At 46.2% G+C, this 20460-nt stretch overlaps 1 protein-coding gene across 1 annotated transcript in view; it reads left to right on the forward strand.

The window, feature by feature from the left end:
* The first annotated feature begins 331 nt into the window (after positions 1-331).
* Positions 332-20460, forward strand: part of Retreg1 (reticulophagy regulator 1) — a 139224-nt gene continuing 119095 nt past the window's right edge. Inside the window, exon 1 of the mRNA NM_001034912.1 lies at positions 332-687. Coding sequence (NP_001030084.1) covers positions 419-687 — 269 coding nt within the window. The 5' untranslated portion in view covers positions 332-418. The remainder of the gene's footprint in view (positions 688-20460) is intronic.

Below are 20460 nucleotides of genomic sequence, written 5' to 3' on the forward strand. Positions count from 1 at the left end.
GGAATGCGCCCCCTTCCTCCTTTTATAATTCAAAGCCCAGACTCCCCTTGGGGCTAGTCCTCTACCTGGGCCCCTCATCCAGAAGGGAAAAGGGACTATTTTCGTTGGTCCCCAGCTCCCCAGGGACGCTGCACAGCTCGCACCCACGGAGCCCAGCCCAGGATGTTCAGCCAGACCTAGGGCGGCCCCGCCCCTACACGAACTTGACCGCACCCTCTTTCCCGGCGCGGCCAGGCCTGACGTCACAAGGCACTCAGCCGCCGGCACCCCGCGGTGCGCACCCTGCACCCGGACCGGTCCCCGTTGTCCTCGCTGCTCTCCCGGCGCTCACCGCCAGGCGCGCGCGCGCGCGTGCCCGCCCGCCTCCCTCCCTGTCCCCGTCCCCATCCCCGTCCCCGCCAGCAAAACACCGCTGAAGATGGCGAGCCCGGCGCCGGAGGAGCACGCCACGCAGGGATGCCCAGCTACGGAGGAGCAGGAACCGCGACCCGGGGTTCCCGGGGAGGAGGCAGGGCCGGAGGGCGCCGGGCCGCAGGTGGAGGAGGCCGCGGGCAGAGTGGCCGCCGCCCTGACCTGGCTACTCGGGGAGCCCGTGCTGTGGCTGGGCTGGCGCGCCGACGAGCTCCTGAGCTGGAAGAGGCCGCTGCGCAGCCTGCTCGCCTTCCTGGGTGCCAACCTGCTGTTCTGGTGAGCGCTCGGGCTGGGTGGGGGCGCCCCAGAGGGCAGGTGACCTTGGGGCGCCCATGGCCGGATGTGGCCTGGCTGGGGGAGGGGGAGCTGGGCGTCGCTGCGGTGGAAGTGACAGTCTGGTCCCACTTGCTTGGTCACCTGTCTGAAACAGGTAGTCACCCACTTCAACTTTCCTCCAGACGCACTTCCCTGTGAGTGGCTGTCACCCTTGCTGAGGGTGTCCAGTCTCCAAGGGGAGGTGATGGTCAGCTGACCCACGTGTGCTCCTGTATCTAGGGATGTTCCAGAGCTCTTGAAAACTTCGGCCCTGGTATTGTTAACTCTCAGGTCTTGACCTATACTTTCAAGTATGGGGGTACAGAGGCCCGTGGTCTTGAATTAATTTTTGCACCCAGAGACATATCTGGACCACCTTAGGTATCCTCTGAGCACTGCTACCTTCGTCAGCCACCAGAGATGGACAGCGAATGATTTGTTTTTCTTTTCCCTGGAGGGTAGGGTTTACTGTCTTTGATCCCAGATGAGAAAGAAGGAGGTAAACAAACAGGTGGATTAGGTACATCGCCCCGCCCCAAGATTGCATAGCTGTGGGGGTGGAGGATAGGTGGGGATGGGTAGTAATTTCAGGCAAACCCCAGAGGGAATATTCGGGGGATTTTCTTTAAGTAGCCCCTCAATCAACAGGTTTACCTCACCAGAAAGTGTTCTGCCTAGGTAAGCATCAGGCAGTGTCCGGCTCCACCGCGGAATGATGAGCGTTTTCGTCTGGTACTAGTTCATCAAGGGCGAAGAAAAACCTTTGTTTGCTAAGTGTCTTCATAACATGCATAGCCCTCGAAGTACGGAATAAGCAGTTTCGCTAACAAGTACCTATTCACAGGACGTAGATTTCGTAACCCCAAAGTTGGGAAATAAATAAATGCATACAAAGAGACCGTAGCCTGTTATTTTTTTTTTCTAGATTAATAACTTGAGCAACGTGAAGGATTTTCTTCAGATCCCTGCTGGTCTTGGTTTACTCTGAAAACGAGCTGTGTCTTGTTGCTGTCTGTGGATGTTAATTAACTTTGGGTCTCCCAGTGTTGCTGTTTCTGAAGTTTATCCCAGGTCTCTATCCTGTTGTAAAGTTACCTTGGCCCTTAAATAAAGAGGTTATATTATGTTGTGCTAGACTGGGCAGGATACTGAGTCTTAGGGCTGTGTCTCAATTATTTACTAATAAGCAACATGTTTTAGATTTTAAAGTTTTATTTACTTAAAAAACACCACAGTTCTAAAGCTTGAAGGTACAAAAATGTAAACACTTTGAAAATCTTCTCTCTTTGAAAATCTCTTTCCCACGCCCATCCCAGCTCTCCAGCTTCCTCCCAGAGGCCACAGGGGCTGCTAGCTTGCTCTCTGAGGCCTTTTTTTCTTTTTTTTTTTTTTTATAGTGCCTGTTTCAGCAGAAGTTCTCTGTGTTGTGCAAACTGTGGGCTGGCATAGTAAGGATTCTTCGTTTAAGGGCTGGTGCCTTGTTGAATACACCTTGTTTTGTCAATGCATAGAATTCTTTTCCAAGAGTATGGAACCCACCTCCTAAGATGTAGTTTCCAGCATGTGCATTTTGAATGTGACAGCTGAGTCTTGTACTGTGTATCATTTTGTATATCTGAAACCTTTTAAAGGGTGAGTCCGGTAAGAGAAACAGTTGGGTCAGGGGGCATGTGCCCTTGCATTTTGATGGATGTCTCTGTATTGTGGGTCTGACCACCATACTGTTGTTGGGGTTCTGCCAGATCATTTGCTCACCAGTGAGTGTGACAGCGCACTCCTCTATACTCTTGCCAAGAAGCTTTTGAAAAGTGTTTTACTCTTGTAAATCTAGTAAGTGGAAAGGGCACTTTGGTATGGTTTTAAATTTGCATTTGTCTAAGATTGATTGCTTTTCTTACGTTCAAGGACACCATGATCTGCAGTGCCTATTTATCTATAACTCTGGTTTGTTTCTTTACTTTGGACGTTGATCTTCTTATTGACTTACTGGAGCTCTTTTTATATGATGGATTTTACACAATGTAAAGAGTTACAAACATTTTTTCCTGTGATGTATTCTTGCATGTATGCATGTGTGTGTGTATGGGGTATGCGAGGAGTTTATGGGTGTTCTGGTCTACATCTATGTTTGTGCATGTAGTAGAAGCCAGAGGGCCTCTTTAATTGCCCTTGTTAGTTTTTTCCAACAGGCTTTCTACTAACCCTGGAGCTCATAAACATGGCTGGGTTGGTTGGTCACTGAGCCTCGGGGCTCTGCCTGTCTCTAGCCCTTTCACACGCTATCTCTCCTGGCTTGTATGTAGTCCTTGGGAGCTCAGTGCTTGAGTGACAGGCACATTCCTGACTGAGCCACCTCTCTAGCCTCCCTGTGACATATTCTTTCAGAACCATTGTTGGAGCTATTTTTTGTATAAATAATTAAAAAGAGTATTTGATGTTTTTCATGAGTCCATCTTACCCACTACTCTGATGGGATGACAAACAGTGGCCAGAGATTGAAGTTGGTTAGGATCTTACTTGTTTTATTTTCCCTGTTTGCAGTAGCTGAATTCCATGTATGCATTTCCCCTGACAGAATCACCATCCTGCTCTCAGAATCCCGAAGCAATTGCTGCTTTTGTGTAACAATCCATTGGACTTTAGGACTTTTTTTTTTTTAATTGATGTCATAACGGTTTTTGAAATCTTCATTATTTGTTTCTCTGGACTTGAAATATTCTGCTTAAAGCCTAAAACTTATTTTTTTAAAAAAGCTAATTTATTTCTTCTCAAATAAGCCTATCTTTGTTTTCATTCCTTCTTTCTTCTCCCTTTCCCCCCAGAGAGTATTTCTCTGTGTAGCCCCAGCTGTGCAGGAATTTGCTCTGTAGACCAGGCTGGCCTTGAACTCACAGAGATCTACCTGCCTTTGCTTCCTGAGGGCTGGGATTAAAGACATGAGCCACTACCGTCCAGCCTTTTTCTTTTTAATAAATACAAACAGGTTATTACTCTGTTAATGAAATTAGCCTCAAACTCAAGATAATCCTCCTGCCTTGGCTTCCTAAACACTAGAGTAGGTATTAGCCATCATTCCTGGTTATAGATGACTTCATTGTGTTCTTTAATTTCCTTTGTCTTGGGGATGCTAACAATTTTGTTTTCTATGAAAAAAACCATCAAGAAGTCAATATATTAAAGATATAATGGGCTATACAATTCGACCCTGTCTCAAGAACAAACAAAACGCCTCCAATTTTAGCATAAACAATGGGTGCTAAACTTGAAACTTGTCATTGCTGCTGTTCCACTCTTGTGGAAGTTAACTTGGTAAATATACAGATTGTATAATTTAATACCCAGTGCTTATAATTGCTTTCAGGATCTTGAATTTGACTCAGGAATTTTGACACTGACTACCTGCCCATGGCCTGCAACAGTAGTGCATGGGAAAGCAGGGATTGAAACAGATCCCAGCAGGTTCGAGTATCTCCAGTATGTATCCAGCAAATATATGGGTGGATGTTTTGAGGAAGGATAATTCACTTTGCGATGGTATGGGTGGGACAGAGTCATTATGGATGGGAGGGTCTTCATGGATTGGGATGAAACTGAACCTTGACAAGAACAGAGGTGGTTTTAGTAGATCTTGTACCTGGATAACTGTCTAATTGTAAGGAGTATACCCAGTGAAAGGAAGACATCTTTAAAGGCATACTCAGCATTTCATCTATAAGTCAATCTGGTAGAGAAAAGCAACAAGGGAATAAAATGTCGATGAGATTGGCTAGGTGCTGTGGGTATGTATCTGGGGTACAGTGCTTGCCAGAAATGCTGTGTTCGAACTGTCCTTAATCTTTCTTTAAGGACAATAAAAAATGTCCTGTGAAATGTACACAAATATTAAAATGGATAAATAAATTGGTGACCACTTATTCCTACCGTGGACAATTCATTGCTGTGAATAGACACCATGACCATGGCAACTCTTATAATTGGGGCTGGCTTACAGTTTCAGAGGTTCATTGTCATCATGGCGGGAAGCATGGCAGCTTGCCAAGGAGACATGGTGCTGGAAGAGAGTTCTACATCTTGATTTGAAGGCTGCCGGAAGGAGCCTTCTACATACATTGGGCAGATCTAGGCATCCTCAAAGCCTGCTTACACAATGGCACACTTCCTCCAACAAGGCCACACCTATTCCAACAAGGCTACACCTCCTAATATGGCTACTTCCCACAGGCCAGACTTTCAAACATGAGTCTGTGGGAGTCTATTCAAACCACCACAGACAGCTATACGCCAGTGAAGATAAACAATGGTACAATGGCAGATGAGTTTTGCAAATGTAGTTTGGGATAAAAGAAGCACAAAGTGACATGCACTGGGGCTGGTTCTGCAGTGTTGTAGATGGACTTAGAGTTCAAAGGTGTGTGTGAAAGTAAAGCAGACTGATTTAATGACATTCACTTAGGGGATAAGACTGCAAACATAACGTTCTTTAATCAGACATGAATATATTTTAAATATGATATACTTGAGAAAAATGCTAACACGTGAAAAAATGCCAAACATAGATGTTTAGTCATATTGTGGTGAAGTAAGATTAAATGTAGGCTGCATTTAACACGAGTCTTTAGAATCAAGATTTCCACAATGGAAACCAACTGGACCACTGCTCAGTAGTTCTGGGACAATACCTGGCTTCAGAACGCATGGTCTCACTCACTGAACTTACAAGGAACACATTTTCAAAATTCCTTTTCTTAATTTTTAAAATAACTAATGTAACTTCATAATTTCATATATTAAAAAAAGCAGAAAAGGGAAAACATTTTAGAAGTCTTCCCCATGCCTGGCCCTGAGCCCTCTCACAAGGGCAGCTAGTGTTACAGTTTTAAATTCAGCTTGAAGTGAAACTACTAGCGAAACAGAAATGACAATTTACTTTTTAAAAGGTTTGTTTTATTTTCTAATTGTGTATGTGTGGAAGGTGTGTGTGTGTGTGTGTGTGTGTGTGTGTGTGTGTGCGTGTGCGCGCGCGCGCGTGTGAATACACGTGCCTATGAAGGCCAGAGGTCACTGGATCCCTGGAGCTGGAGTTACAGGAGATCATGAGCTACCTTAGGTATGTGCCAGGAGCTAAACTCAAGTCCTCTGTAAGGGCTACAAGGAAAGCATTTAATTTGGGAGCTCCCTGTTCCAGATGGGTAGAGTCCATGACTATCATGGTGGGGAGCATGGCAGCCGGCAGGCAGGCATGGTCCTGGAGCAACAGCAACAGCTGAGAGCTTATATCTGGTCAACGAGCGCCAGGCAGAGCGAGCTCACTGGAATTGACTCAGGCTCTGAAACCTCAAATCTCACTCCCAGGGCTGCACCTCCTCCAACAAGGCCACACCTCCTAATTCTCCCCAAATAGTCCCATCAGCTGTGGCCCAAGTGTTGATATGAACCTAAGGGGACCATTCTCATTCAAACCACCACAGCCTCAAAGGGTACTTTGGTCTGCTTCCTGTCAGTGCTCCCTTCAGGGTCTGATCTGTTTTAATATGACATCAGTCTCCTTTCCTAAAGTTCCACATGATGGTAGCATGTGGCATGCTGTCTTGTCTGACCTCAGTGAGTTTGCACCAAGTTTTAAGCTTCTTTCCTGCTATTTGCATCAGTTATTTGCCCTTTTTTGTTTTTGTTTTGTTTGAGACAGGGTTTTTTTTTTGTTTTTGTTTTTGTTTTTTGTTTTTTGTTTTTTTGTATAGTCCTGGTTGTCCTGGAACTAGCTCTGTAGACCAGGGTGGCCTCAAACTCACAGAGATCCATCTGCCTCTGCCTCCCGAGTGCAGGGATTAAAGGCATCAGTGCATTGTTCATTTTATTTATTTGTTTGTTTGTTTATTGCTGAGTGCTATGCTACTTTGGAGGAGTGTGTCACAACTGGCTCCTCCATTCGCAAGCTGATGTTCGTATAAAGAATTTTGATGCTTGCCTATTCTTATTATTTAGTATTATTAAAGTTACTGGGAAGCTTAGGGACAAGCCTGGGTGGGAAGTAGTAAGTGGCAATCTGGGCTTTGTTATAGAATCATGATGGTGACCCTGGAAGAGAAAGGAATGGAGCAAAAAGCCCATCTTACACATCTCCTTGCCAACCCTGGTTCTGAAATATAACGATTAAAGCAGCCTCTCTTTGAGTCACGTGACTCTGCAGTTTAAAAAGCTGCTCTGATCAAGCTTTGAACTCACTGTTGGTGACCATGGCATCTAAAAGTCTACGTAGAGGAGTTTTTCTTCATGTCTCGAGGTTATGTGAAGATTCTTCCTTCCACCCATGGGACTATTGAAATGCAGTGGTGTTCTTGAGATGGCTATGCAGGGACACACCTCGAAGGGGACCTTGGGCCCTTTGACTTTTGAAGCATCTTGGGTACGTTCTGGAATGCTGATGGGTCCCATGAGAGTCCTTGGAGTGCCATCTGTGGCGTTGGTTCAGAAAGCGGCACGTTCCAACCTCCCACTTGGTGTCAAGCCTGCCCTCTCCCCTGCTCCATGGTTCCCCATCCTGCAGTGTGAGCATACACTAGCAGCAGCATTTCCTGCTGGTCAGCTATGCAGATACCCAGCCCTCCCCAAGCCTCCCTAACCGGAATTCCTGGAGGTGGGATGGAGCTCCCTGGCCTTCTCCAGCTCTCTAGGTTACTGGATACACACTCATGTTGGAGTAGCATCGGGTTTGGGCACTTTCTGTAGTTGTAAGTCCTCTTTTCTATAAGATGCCATTTCTCTTGCTGGGTGACTCCAGCTGGTATGTGTCTTTACCTGGAGCTACTGGCTGCCCCTGGGTGATAGCCAAGTCACCAGCATCCCAGTCCCACCTATAAACCTTAAAGTGACAACTCTGGTGGCTTGTCAAAGCGAAGTTTGGTGATTACATTATAATAAGATATTTTCATATCTAGCACCTCATTTGCATCCATTTACATACACATTATCCCCGTCTTACACAAAGAGGAGCAAGGGCTCATTGATGTGAACTTAGCTACCCAAAATGGCTGCCTATGCACTGTTCAGTAGAGAGTTTGCCCCGAGGAAGATTATTCTGCGTTTGCCTAGCCCACTCCAGTGAGTAGTATATTCTTGGGGGCTATCAAACACCTGAAATAAGGGTAGGAAGGCCATTTTGCAACCCCTTTGGGTCGGACCACCCTTTCATAGGGGTCACCTTAGACCGTTGGAAAATACAGGTACTTAAATACATTACTATTCATAACAGCAAATTACAGTTATGAAGTAGCAACAAAATAATTTTATGGTTGGGGTTACCACAACATGAGAAACTATATTAAAGGGTCCCGGTGTTAGGCAGATTGAGTACCACTGGACTGGAGTGACTTAGTGCTTTTCTTATATGTATGTTATATGTATGTGTCCCCCACCCGTGTGTGTGTGTGTGTGTGTGTGTGTATCATGTCACCTGTGGGACAGTGGACCATTCAGTATGTTGTACTACCCCTCTGGTTTATTTTGATGCTTCCACCCTACCCCAGATTTTCACTACAAATAACATTAGAGATAGTCACTCCAACAACACTCTCCTGTATAAAAAGGAAAGGAGGAGCTATGGGACAGTGGACTATGTCAGGAAACTTGGTAAGGTAGAGCGGGTCTGAGACCCCAGAACTCAGGCGTACTCCTGAGACAGGCGCCTCCCTCACTGCTCCCTACTAGATTCCTGGTCAGGAACACATGTGGGTCATGTAGCCATGAACAGAGTTCTCCATGCTGATGAGGTATCTGGAGGCCCTGAGGCTTTAGCCAGTAAGCTTCCTTTCCTGGACATTCCTCCCTGCAAAAGGTATTTAATCTCTGGTCCACCCTGAGGAGGTGGTATGCATTCATTTCCCCCAATGAATAGTCAATAAATGGAATGGATAAACATGGACCGTCTCTTTCATGGAGAACCGACTGCCATGGGAGGCATGGAGCATGGAGGAGACCTTCAGAAGGCCTTTCTGCGAGTCCAGACAACCACCTCTACCTTTGCTGATGAGCTAAGCTGGAGTTCCCATTACCCTGGCCCCAGGCTAGTTGCTGTCCTCAGCCCTGGGACCCCAGTGGTCCAGCCTTACCACTGGTCATGGATCCTTGATCTTTTGTTCTTGATCCCTCTGTGCAACACCCCAATGGGGCCTGGAGGTCTGGAAGTCAGGGAATCCCAAATTCGCTACCCCCTCATCTCAGACTGCATTTTCCCACTCCCTGAGCATTGTCTTAGTACTTCCCTATAGCCTCACACCCAAGTGGCAGGGCAGAACGAGGACCCACAGTCACCTGTGAGGATAAGTGTGGCCATCAGAAGTCAACATTGGGTGCTTTCCTCTAGGACTGCCTATCAGAGTTTTGAGACAGGGCATCTTACCGAACTGGAGCTTGCCATTTTAGTTAGACTGGCTGTTGTTAGGTTCCCAGAATCTGCTGTGCTTGTCTTTGTTTTCTAGAACTGGGGTGACCACCACCACCAGTTCTAGAAGTGGGCGATTACCACTCTGCCTGGCTTTTTCTGTGGTTGCTGGGGATTGAACTCAGGGCCTCATGTTTGCGTCGCAAGCACTTGACTTATTGAGCCTTCTCTTCGTGTCCTTGATAAATTAATTTTTAATTAGATTTACTTTAAATGTAAAGCGTCCCATGTGGTTAATGGCCGTCCTGGCAGACACACAGTTCCTGATGATAGGTATAAGGATGGGTCATGAAGTGTGCCCGTTTTCAAAAGTTCAGCATTCCACTGCTTAAAAGAATGCCACGAGGAAACTTGAATCATACTTTCCAATATTACATAATTAGAGTTAGTGATTCCAGAACGGAACAAAGACACTGTTGTTGGGAGGTGGTTGTTTTTGTATCAGTTAAATTTATTTTTTTACCTTACTAACGGGTCGAGTCAAAATTCCTTGCTCATCCTTTGTGCTGGTTTGATTAAGAGACGTTCCCCATAGTCTCAGACATTTGAATATTTGGTTCCCAGTTGAAGGTGCTGTTTGAGAGACTTAGGAGGAGTGACTCTGTTGGAGGAGGCATGTCACTGGGGCCATTTCAGGTTTGCCCTCTCTACTTCTGGTTTATGGTTCAAGATGTGAGCCCTCAGTTTCCCACTCAGGCTGCCATGCCTTCACTCCACTGTGAGAGGCTCAAACCTTGGAACATTAGCCCCAATCAACTCTCCCGTAAGTTCCCTGGATTGTGATGTTTTATCACAATAATAGAAGTAATTACATTTCTCTTTGACCTGGGTTACCAGAAGACACAGCTGAGCATGCGTTCAGTCTGGTGCTGGATCCAGGGATGGAGCAGAGGTCCTAGGGCTACACTTGCCCCTGAGAGCTTTCCTGCTCCTGGGGAAGGCATTGCTGGTTCACCAAGTTGAGCCAAACAGCCCCTCCTGGTTCTGAGCTGCATGCCATAGTGTCCAGGAGCTTACAGCTTCGGGCCAAGTGCAGATCTGGGTAGTTTGGCAAAGCTGGTGCAAGCTTCGGGTAGGGCGTTTTATAGGTTTAAAAGGGGGATTTTACAAGTGAGGTGAATGCCGAGAACTTTGGCCATAGGTAAAGCAGGAATGATAAGGGGTGATCTCTAGGTGTTCGCAGACTGGGGGGCCTTCCCTGGCCCCCAGGGATGTGACTGGGGGAGTTGGGCGTGTGATATGGTGTACCTGAAGAGGATCTGAAAGGCAGGAGTGTAGCAGATGTGACGGGTCTAGGTGAACTGGATTGTCTTCCTCTAGCCACACTGGAAGAGCTGGTTTGAAAGGGGCCTTCAAAATAGAAAGAACTCAGTCCACTGAAGACAGAGATAGCCCATTAGGTAGTGAGCCTTCAGCAGATGTTTCTTGAGCAATGGCTTCCTGAGGGACACAGTGGCTCCTTGTGTGGCTGTCTCAAGCCACACTCAGCACCAGCGAAAGCAGGGCTGATCTCAACAGCTTGGTGCTTATTTCCTTAAACCAATCGGGATGGCCGCTGCGCTGTGACAGCCGTGAACGTCAGAGCCACCCCTTCAGGCCCTTTCGGTGATTTTCGCACGGACTTAGCGAGAATCACTTCACCTCAGCTCCATTTGGCTTGTCTGTCCTTTTATCTTGTTCTGTGCACGAATGTTCTCAGGCTGCCCAATTGATCCAGATGAGTACAAGTAAATGAGGTGTGTCATTACTCTTGCTTCTGGGAAAGGAGTGGTGACACGGACATGGTCTGATCCCCAGGGATCCGGACCGGAGGGAAGCAAGTTAGTGACTATGTGTAAGACTGCTTAGGTTGTCACATGGGAGCCAGGAAGAAGCAGCAGGAGTTTGGTTTTTTTTTTTTTTAATTGGATTTTTTTTTATTTATTTACATTTCAAATGTTATCCCCTTTCCTGGTTTCCCGCCCACAAACCCCCTATCCTATCTCCTCTCCCCCTGCTTCTATGAGGGAGTTTCCCCTCCCCAACCACTCCTTCCTGCCTCCCCTCCCTGACATCCCCTACACTGGGGGGTCCAGCCTTGGCAGGACCAAGGGCTTATCCTCCCATTGGTGCCCAGCAAGGCCATCCTCTGCTACATATGCAGCTGGAGCCTTGGTCAGTCCATGTTTAGTCTTTGGCTGGAGGTTTCATCCCTGGGAGCTCCCGTTGGTTGTTGTTGCTGTTCTTATGGGGTTGCAAATTCCTTCAGCTCCTTCAATCCTTTCTCTGACTCCTCCAACAGGGACCCCGTTCTCAGTTCAATGGTTGGCTGCGAGCATTCGCCTCTGTATTTGTCATGCTCCCAGCAGGAGTTTTTTTGGCAGTGGGTGAAGAGATGATAGGCTTTTAAAGTGTCCCCTAAAAATTCACATGCTGGAAATGTAATCCTCAAGTTCATCTTAATGAGATTTGCAAGAGGAAACTTGAAGAGGTAGTAATTAGGCTAGGGGAGGTCATAGAGCAAGGCCTCAGAAAGGGGAAGAAGCCCAGAGCGTGTGTGCTTGCTCTGTCACATTATGCTGCAGCGAGAGGCCCTTACCTGGTGATGACGTCATGTTCCTGGGCTTCCCAGGCATCAGAAGCATAGCCAAGCAGTACTCTATTCTTCAAAAAGTCTCCTATCCATGATTATTCAGTTAGAGTAACAAAATAGATCAGGACAAGAGGGCATTAGCATTGAGGGCGAGGAACACAGGCTGATCAGTATGTAAAGGTGCAGCTGAGCTGCTGTTCCCTTTTGACTGCTGAGTTGACTTATGGAAACAGAATAACACTGCAGCGGTTGTGAATTTCTTCATGTAGGGAAAAAGACAGAGATAGAGGGGAAGGTTAGCTTTATGTGCTGATTGGAAGCGGAAGTTTGGGACGTCAGTTTATGAAGGGGTTATTATTGGACTGTGCAATATTCTCACTCCATTCTTTACTACACAGCACGAGGGAGAGAGCCTAGCTGCTACAGCCCATCCCCAGGCTAGCCAAGTGCTCTACTGCTGAACTATCTAGTCCTTTTAAAAATTTGAGACATGATCTCAATTCATTGCCTAGGCTAGCCTTGAACTTGTGACCCTCCTATCTCTTAACTAGCTGGAAGTAAGGCCTTCTACCAGACCTGGTACTTTCCTCCTTTTCTCTTGGGAGAGAAAGTCTTCCTATAGCTTAGAACTTTATGCTGCAATCCTACTGGATTGGATTCTGCTCACCAGCTTTCTGTTCACTCTCCATTAGGGGACCAAGAGCCAGGGGGATGGGGACCAGCTAGGACACCACTGCAGAATGCTTGGGTGGGGTGGAGTGGGGGCCTGGCTGAAGGTGCTTTCAGTGTGGGTGGGAAAGAGGAAATGGATTAAAACTGAGGGTAAAATCTGAGAGGGTTGACCCATTTGGTGGTGGGAAGTAGCTTAGATGACCCCAAGTGGCTGGGAATGACAATTATCAACCCGAGGGTCATTGGGGGTGCACCCCGAGGGTTCTGTCCTGGTTTGGGGATTTTGAGTTTTGTGGGCCTGTGACTTCCCAGGCAGTTACTTACATAGGTGGCTCTGAGTCAGATCCGAGGACTGATGCCTCAAGTTTGGGCTGAGTGGAAGTGCATAGCTAGGCATGTTGCAGTTTAGATCTTGCAGGTTTATGAGTGTGAAATTTCTGGGGAGCATTTGCTAGGAATGATGTCATGGGGAAGGTGCTGAGGAAGCCAGTGTTACCAAGTGGGGTGACTCAAAGAAGTGTCTTGTGGAGAGGAACATTGTGGGGCAGTTCTAGGTTTACATTTCTCCTCAGAAGCCAACAGAGGCCAGTGCTGAGAATGAGACCCGCCTTTGATTAGCATTCTTGAGTGGTTTTCCACAGAGAGCTGAGGAGCCCAGACCCCGTCTCTCTCATTTATCTCCTCCTCGCTACAGTGGCATGCTTCTGTATTCCTGGGCCCCTGTGTTACTTAATCTCAGACTACTCCTGACCTGGTCACTGACGGGAGTGATAGTAGCCTAAGAAATCCTTTTCCCAATTCCCTCTGAATGCTTCTGTCCTCTCCAATTCACACACAATTCTCGGGCAGTAACAGGAAGGAAAACTGGGACTATGGAGGGCCATAGGGTCACTGAGGGAAGAGCTGTGGTGAGTGGGATTAGCGTCCCTACAAAAGAGACTTCGTGGAGCTCATTCTCGTCTTCCACCATGTGGGGACATGGCAAGAAGGTGCCATTCACAAATCAGGAAGTGAACCTCAACAGATGCTACATCTGCAGGTATCTTCGTCTTTCAAGAAGTTTGTAACCTACATGCTGTAGAGTTTATGGCCACCTTTGCTTAGCAGTCCAAGCCAACCAAGTCTCTTGATTCAGTGCTTAGTGAGAAGCAGCATGATCTGCATCCCTGTACGTTTTCTGTGTAGTCTCTAGCGCTTTCTGATTATTCTGCAAAATCCTGGATGTCTTGGTGGGTGCTCTGAAACGTAGAGGATTTTATAGAGAAGGAAATAAAGGATAGGAGGATTGTTGTTGCTCTATGAGGAGTGGACCAGAAGGGGCTGAGTTAGAAGGTAACTTTTCCTCTGGTACTGAGAATAGTGTAGAGACAGATGTGCTCAGAGTGCAACGGAGGCAGGTCATGGCATCTGACCTCTCCCTGAAGGAGGAGTTGGTGTCTGGTGGGACAGAGGAAGAGGAGGCAGGCCGAGGAATCTGCAGAAGCCCACTGGTTTGGGACAGATATCATGACAGTACAAATGATTAGGATATATGGGGTTATGATTCTGTTTTCTAAGATTTATATATATTTTATCATTTTCTCTGATGGTTTGGATCATATTCTGGGTCTTCCTCATTGTCCTTAAGGATTGATTCCCCCTTGCCCCCCACAATGTGCATTTCTCAATGGAACAGTACTACATGTCTAGTATTTGGGTGACTTTTGTGTTAGATTAGTAGTAACTATTTTTTTTTTTTTTGTGGAGGATTTTCTCACCATAAAAGATAAAAAAGCCAAGTCCATGCTATATCTACAGATCGTGACAGACACTGGGATGCTGGGAGCCTTAAGATATTTGGGGATTGTGCCACGTGAGCCGTTGCCCTGTGATCTGTTTATCTGGAAGGATCTTTGTGGGATGAGCATATAGTTCCCAAGTGGAAATGTGCGGACTGCAGACTACTCACTGCCACACTCCTGGTTGTGGCTGCAGACACAGGGTGTCTTCGGGGTTTTCCTGAGCTTACAGAATTTTTATTTTATCCCAGTCAAGGCTGAGAACATCACTTCTCATAACAAAATGACAGAAGTAGTATGTTTAGGGCCATTTTAGAGCTTGTTAGAAAAGCTGTCCTCATCCCTAGCCCAAATTCATTATAGTTTTTAAATGAAACTCACGTCCTGTCTTAGTTAGGGTTTTATTGCTGTGAAGACACCATGACCAATGCAAGTTTTATAAAGGACGACATTTAATTGGGGCTGGCTTACAGGTTCACAGGTTCAGTCCATTATCGAGGCAGAAGCATGGTAGCATCCAGGCAGGCATGGTGCAGGAGGAGCTGAGTTCTACATCTTTACCCAAAGGAAGCCAGGAACAGCCTGAGCATCCTCAGGCAGCTAGGAGGAGGGCCTCCAAGCCCAACCGCACAGTGACACACTTCCGTCAGCCAAGGAGGGCACACCTTCTAATAGTGCCACTCCCTGGGCCAAGCATATGCAAACCATCACAAGTCCCCAATCTAAACATCAATTTACAAAAGTTTAAAGTTCTAGCGTCACCGGTGATACAGCCCCAGACATACTAAGTTGATAGGAACTTGCTAAAGAGTGGCAGTAGGATAACATGAGAAATCTTTGTTTTCAATGACTCCATTGCTACGTTTCTATAAAAGTAGGAAACTCCACAGTAAAACACGGATTTAGTGACAGGCTAATCTGAGGTCCACACTGAGACATTTCCTGAAGTTCTTGCCGACACCTCAGGACTGAGGCCAGGGTGAAGTTGTGCAATGCTTCAGGGAAGACTGCTGGAAAGACCTCAGATTCACTGCACCTTTGACTTTAAATTCCCTTCACTATTGCAGGACCCTCCAGTTCAGTCACGCAGCCTTCAGTTTAAGGATCTCTATCTTAGGCACAGTCAGCTCAAGCCTCCATTGGAAACCCCAGCTCTCTCCCATAGTTTGCCTTTCCTATCAAGCTTTTAGAGGAGGAAATAGAGATTCCCCACACCGAGGGGCTTAATTCTCTCAGGGATCCTCACCCCTACAGGGACTTCCTATCTCCACAGAGGCCCACCTCCCCCACACAAGTCCCCACCTCCATGGAGGCCCCCCTACCTCACGGAAGTCTCCACCCACACGGAGGCCCTCCCATCCTCACAAAGGTCCCCACATCCACAGACAGCCTCACTCCCACGGAAGCAACCTTTGTTTTCTGCTTCAGGCCTCAGTTCCCAGGCCAGGCTACTTTTTGAGTTGTGGAGTGACCCAGTTTCATCATATTTCACTTCCTCTTTGTGTTTGCCCTTTTGACCTAGAAATGTCTCTTAGTGTACAGGTAAAGTGTCATGTGAACTCTAGCGGGTCCAGATGCCTGTGTGGGTCTGTGGGGTAGGGTGGAGGTGTTCGGATGCTGCCTTGGATGACTCTGCCTTTAAGGAGGATGTTTGGAACATGGGTGGGTGGAGTTGGACTGCCAGGCTGCAGTGCAGGCATTGGCATTGACAGGGTGCAGAGGATATTGGGAATTGCATAAGCACTTATCCCTCACTGGCTGAGTCACCAGATGCAGCCATTAGCTGCCCAAAGACCACTGAGACAGAGCATCAAGGCTTAGGCTCTGTCTTCCTTACCTAGCCTCTTCTCTGTCATCAGGCTTCAGAGTCACCTCCTCAGCCAAGATGTCTCTGGCTACCTGACCTAGGGCTTGTCCACAACTGGCACGTGTGTGTGTGTGTGTGTGTGTGTGTGTGTGTGTATTTCCCCCCACTCTGTGTGAGAAAGGTCTTACTATGTAGCTTGGAACTCATTATGCAGAACAGGTTGGCCTCGAACTCACAGAGATCCTCCTGCCTCAGCTGCTGGAAAGCTGGGACTAATGTTTGCATCGCCATACCTGACAATATTGTGAATTTATTGATTTACATTCCAGTGTCTGGGAAGTCCAAGAATCTGACATTCCAATGTGCTATATCAGAATATGGTAGGAGGGGAAAGGTAAAGAGAATGAAGCGCAGCAGTTACGAAGGAACCAAGTAGTCCCTGATAGCCGCATTAATGTATTCACAAGGGTGGAGCCCTTGACCTAAATCAATTCTGTTACCCCATCTCCCAACACTGTTGCACCAGGAACTAAACTGCTACACATTTGAACAATTAACATCTATGAGGTTCATTATTTCTTTCTTTTCTTGTTTCTTTTTTTCCTTGCAAAAGGAAAATATTTTATTTAGAATGTTTATGATATACTAATAAACCAAGTTTCCCCAAAACGTATTTTGTAGAATTCATAAATACTTCCTAAATTAGCCTTCAATGTTGTTTGAAGTTAATTTAAGGTCATATTTAACATGGTAATTGTGACTCTGGAGAAGTGCTTCCTTTAATCTAAATTACAGTGTGTAAAACCCAGAGTGGATTAGAATTAAATTATCAATACCTGTCAGTGAGGCTTCTGACCCTGATATGTTAAACTGGTAAGGACCAGTCAGAGAAGATATAGAATTATACTGAAAATGAGATTTGACCTCATGAATAAATAGGCTGGCCCTTGCCTAATTCAGACGGCTGTCTGTCAGTCCTTTAAAACAAAACTCTGCACTAGCACAGTAAAAAGCCTTGTTTGTGTGGAAACACTGGTGCAGAAGGGCACCGTGCAGAATTTAAATAAGTGCCCTCTCTTCCTTCATCTGTACGAAATTCCGAGGACTGGGCCAAGGAATGTCTATATTTTCTTTGGAGATATTTTTTCCCAATCAAATACAACTTCACTTAAGAAAACCACATCCATTAAGACTTCATTGGCCTCAACTGCTTTTTGTATACTTTATTCGGTAAAATGTATTAGTACTGAAGTCTTTGGAGAGGTGAATTAGGAATAGATTTGGGGGACAGAAGCTGAGAGGGACTATCCCCAAACCCACCTTGACTTCACAGCAGCCCTCCTGCTCCAGCATCACAAGCAGCTTCCACTTCAGCTTCTGTTCTTCAGAGAATCTTTAACACTTGAAGGCATTTTATTTACTGCTTGTTTTCTAAGTCTTAGAGTCAGAATTGCAAATGCTGACAACTTGACTTAGATCAAAGACGGAACGGCCAAGACAGAAACTATGATGTGGAGAATAATGTGCATCAAAATCAAGTCCCATCTTATGTTTACACACACACACACACACACACACACACACACACACACTCACACACACATACACACACTCACACACATATACACTCACACACACGTACACACATACACACTCACACACATACACATACTCACACACATACACACACTCACACACACTCACACAGACACTCACACACACACTCACACACATACACACACTCACACACATACACATACTCACACACATACACTCACACACACTCACACACACAATCACACACACACACACTCACACACATACACACATACACATACTCACACACATACACACACACACTCACACACACAATCACACACATACACACACTCACACACACACTCACACACATACACATACTCACACACATACACACACTCACACACACACAATCACACACATACTCACACACATACACACACTCACACACATACATGCACACAATCATACACACACACACACACACACACACACACACACAAGTGTATACCCACACCTACCTACACACATAAAGACCCAGATATACACACAGGGATATTTTCATGTAAACGGATGTTTATATATATATATATATTATATGTGTATATATATATGCACATATATATATATGTATATATATGCACATAAGCATATACATGCACACACACACACACACACACAACCCAGACACGGATGTACAGGCATACACATATACAAACACAGGCAAATACACATACAGATGTGTACACACAGACACACGTACACATGCACACACACAGGTGTACATTCATCTACATAGATGCACATGCACACATACAGAAGACACATGCACAGACGTGCACACACCTTAGACCTCTGTAACTTCACTGGCCTTGGAGGACAACTGTGAACTTCCCAGTCCTAGTTCTCTCAGCTCCACATGCTCAGCTGTCCTTACACTATCCTAACTACTATTTCTGGGATGCCTTAAACCGTAGCCACATGTTAACTTAGCACTCTAAGGGAAGCCCAGGAGCAACTGGGGGTCAGCAGAGTGTTGGCCAGGGATTCCATTTCTTTTGGAGAATTGCTTAAGTGCTGATTTGTTCTGAGTTGGTTTTTTTTTTTTTTTTTTTTTTTTGCCCCACATAAACTCTTACTGCCCTGCCTCCACTGTGACTGTTCCTATCAGTTTTCGGTTAAATCATTTCTGATGGAGCTAAGTAGACGTCATGTTTATACTCCTCCCCCCTCCTTTCTCTCTCTCTCTCTCTCTCTCTCTCTCTCTCTCTCTCTGTGTGTGTGTATGTGTGTGTGTGTGTGTGTGTGTGTGTATGCACACCTGTTTATGTAGAGAACAGAGGATAACCTTGGCTGTCATTTCTCTGGAATCTTTCTTCCTTTTTCCGGGAGCTCACCACAAAGTGTGTCTTGGCTGGCCAGGGGACTCCGCTCTGCCTTTCCAGGGCTGAAATTCTAAGTGTACTCCACCATCCTATTCCTCACTCCGTCAGTTTTTATGCATGTTCTGGGGATTGAACTTGGGTCCTCGTACATTTAGGGCAGGTACTGCACAGAGCTTGTCCTGCAGTCCGTTACTACTTAGACAAGTTTGCATGTCTGTTGCTCTTAATATTTTTGTCAAGTTGATCTTTTAAACTCTCCAGCATACCTAGAAAATTCCTTCAGATCAAGAGTGACTCTCTGGCTGACGTGTCAGACATGGCAGTTTCTCTGTTATCTCCCCACTCCAGCTCCCTCGAGTCAGCCTTCTCATCCTGACTTGTAAGTGACCCTTTGAGGAGTAGCACTTGAGGCCTTCAATTCTGACCTTGTCCGATGCTCCCCTAGTGATTCCCTAGACCTGCTCTCCGCTGAGGACATCAGCATCTTCCTCTTTTGTTTTCTCCTATGGTAGGGCCTCTTACTCGACCCAGGCTGCAACTGGGGGTCCAGAGAAGGTCGGAGTCCCCGGTGGTGGCCTTCTTTCTAGCCCAACCCTCTGAGATTATCGAGGGTGGATAAAGACTTCCCTGTGCTTGCTTGTTCAAAGATTTTTATTTCTGTTTGTTTTTCCCTGGACTGAACTCATTCTTGCTGCTCTCCTCTGCGCCAGGAGCATGTGTTCTCTAGCTTTGAGAGAGCACAAAGGAGCCGTGTGTGTGTGTGTGTGTGTGTGTGTGTGTGTGTGTGTGCGCGTTTGTGTGCACGAGCATGCAGAAAATATCTTTAGCTCAGTCTTGATTGCTGGGTTGACTTGATTTAGAATTCTGGGTCTGAAACAAGTTTCCTTTTGAACTGGAATTATTGCCGCTTACCATGTCCCTTCCCCCCCCTGCCCCCCTTGTGTGTGTGTGTATGTGTGTGTGTGTGTGTGTACATCTGTGAGTTGAATGCCAGTCTTTGCACATGCTCAGCAAGTGTGTTCTGTAATTGAGCTTCACTTCCACTCCTCCTACAGATACCTCAGCCTAAGGCAGCGTCTTCCTGAGGTGCCCCAGAAGTCCTAAAGCTTCTGACATTTCTGCTTCAGCTTCCCAGGTAACATGGATTGGAGGCCCGAGCCACCAACCTGGCCTGATTTGCATTTGAATAGTGCTGGAGTTTTTTTGATTCATTTTTCCTCTGAAAAGCTTCTAGGAACTTCTTATCCTTAGCTTCAGGACAGATTTTTATTCATCCTGCTCTGGGTTTCATTTGCAAACTCAACCCAGAGGTTTCCTTAAACAGTGAGTTGGTTTCTGTTGTTATAGTTTTAATTTGGTCTTGTAATTTTGTACTTCTGGAAACCGCATTAGTCAAACATTGGCCCTCTCGGGTAGTTCCGGATCTTCTCACCACTTGTCTCTGGGTTTATCTCCGCCTTCAGTTCTCCGCTGGGATTCACTATCTCTCAGTCATTTGAAGTGTATTGTCCGATTTTTTAGTTTTATGACATTTTTCTCATTTT

Source organism: Rattus norvegicus, chromosome 2 (genome assembly GCF_021556685.1).
Source record: "Rattus norvegicus strain SHRSP/BbbUtx chromosome 2, alternate assembly SHRSP_T2T, whole genome shotgun sequence".
Lineage (NCBI taxonomy): Eukaryota > Metazoa > Chordata > Mammalia > Rodentia > Muridae > Rattus > Rattus norvegicus.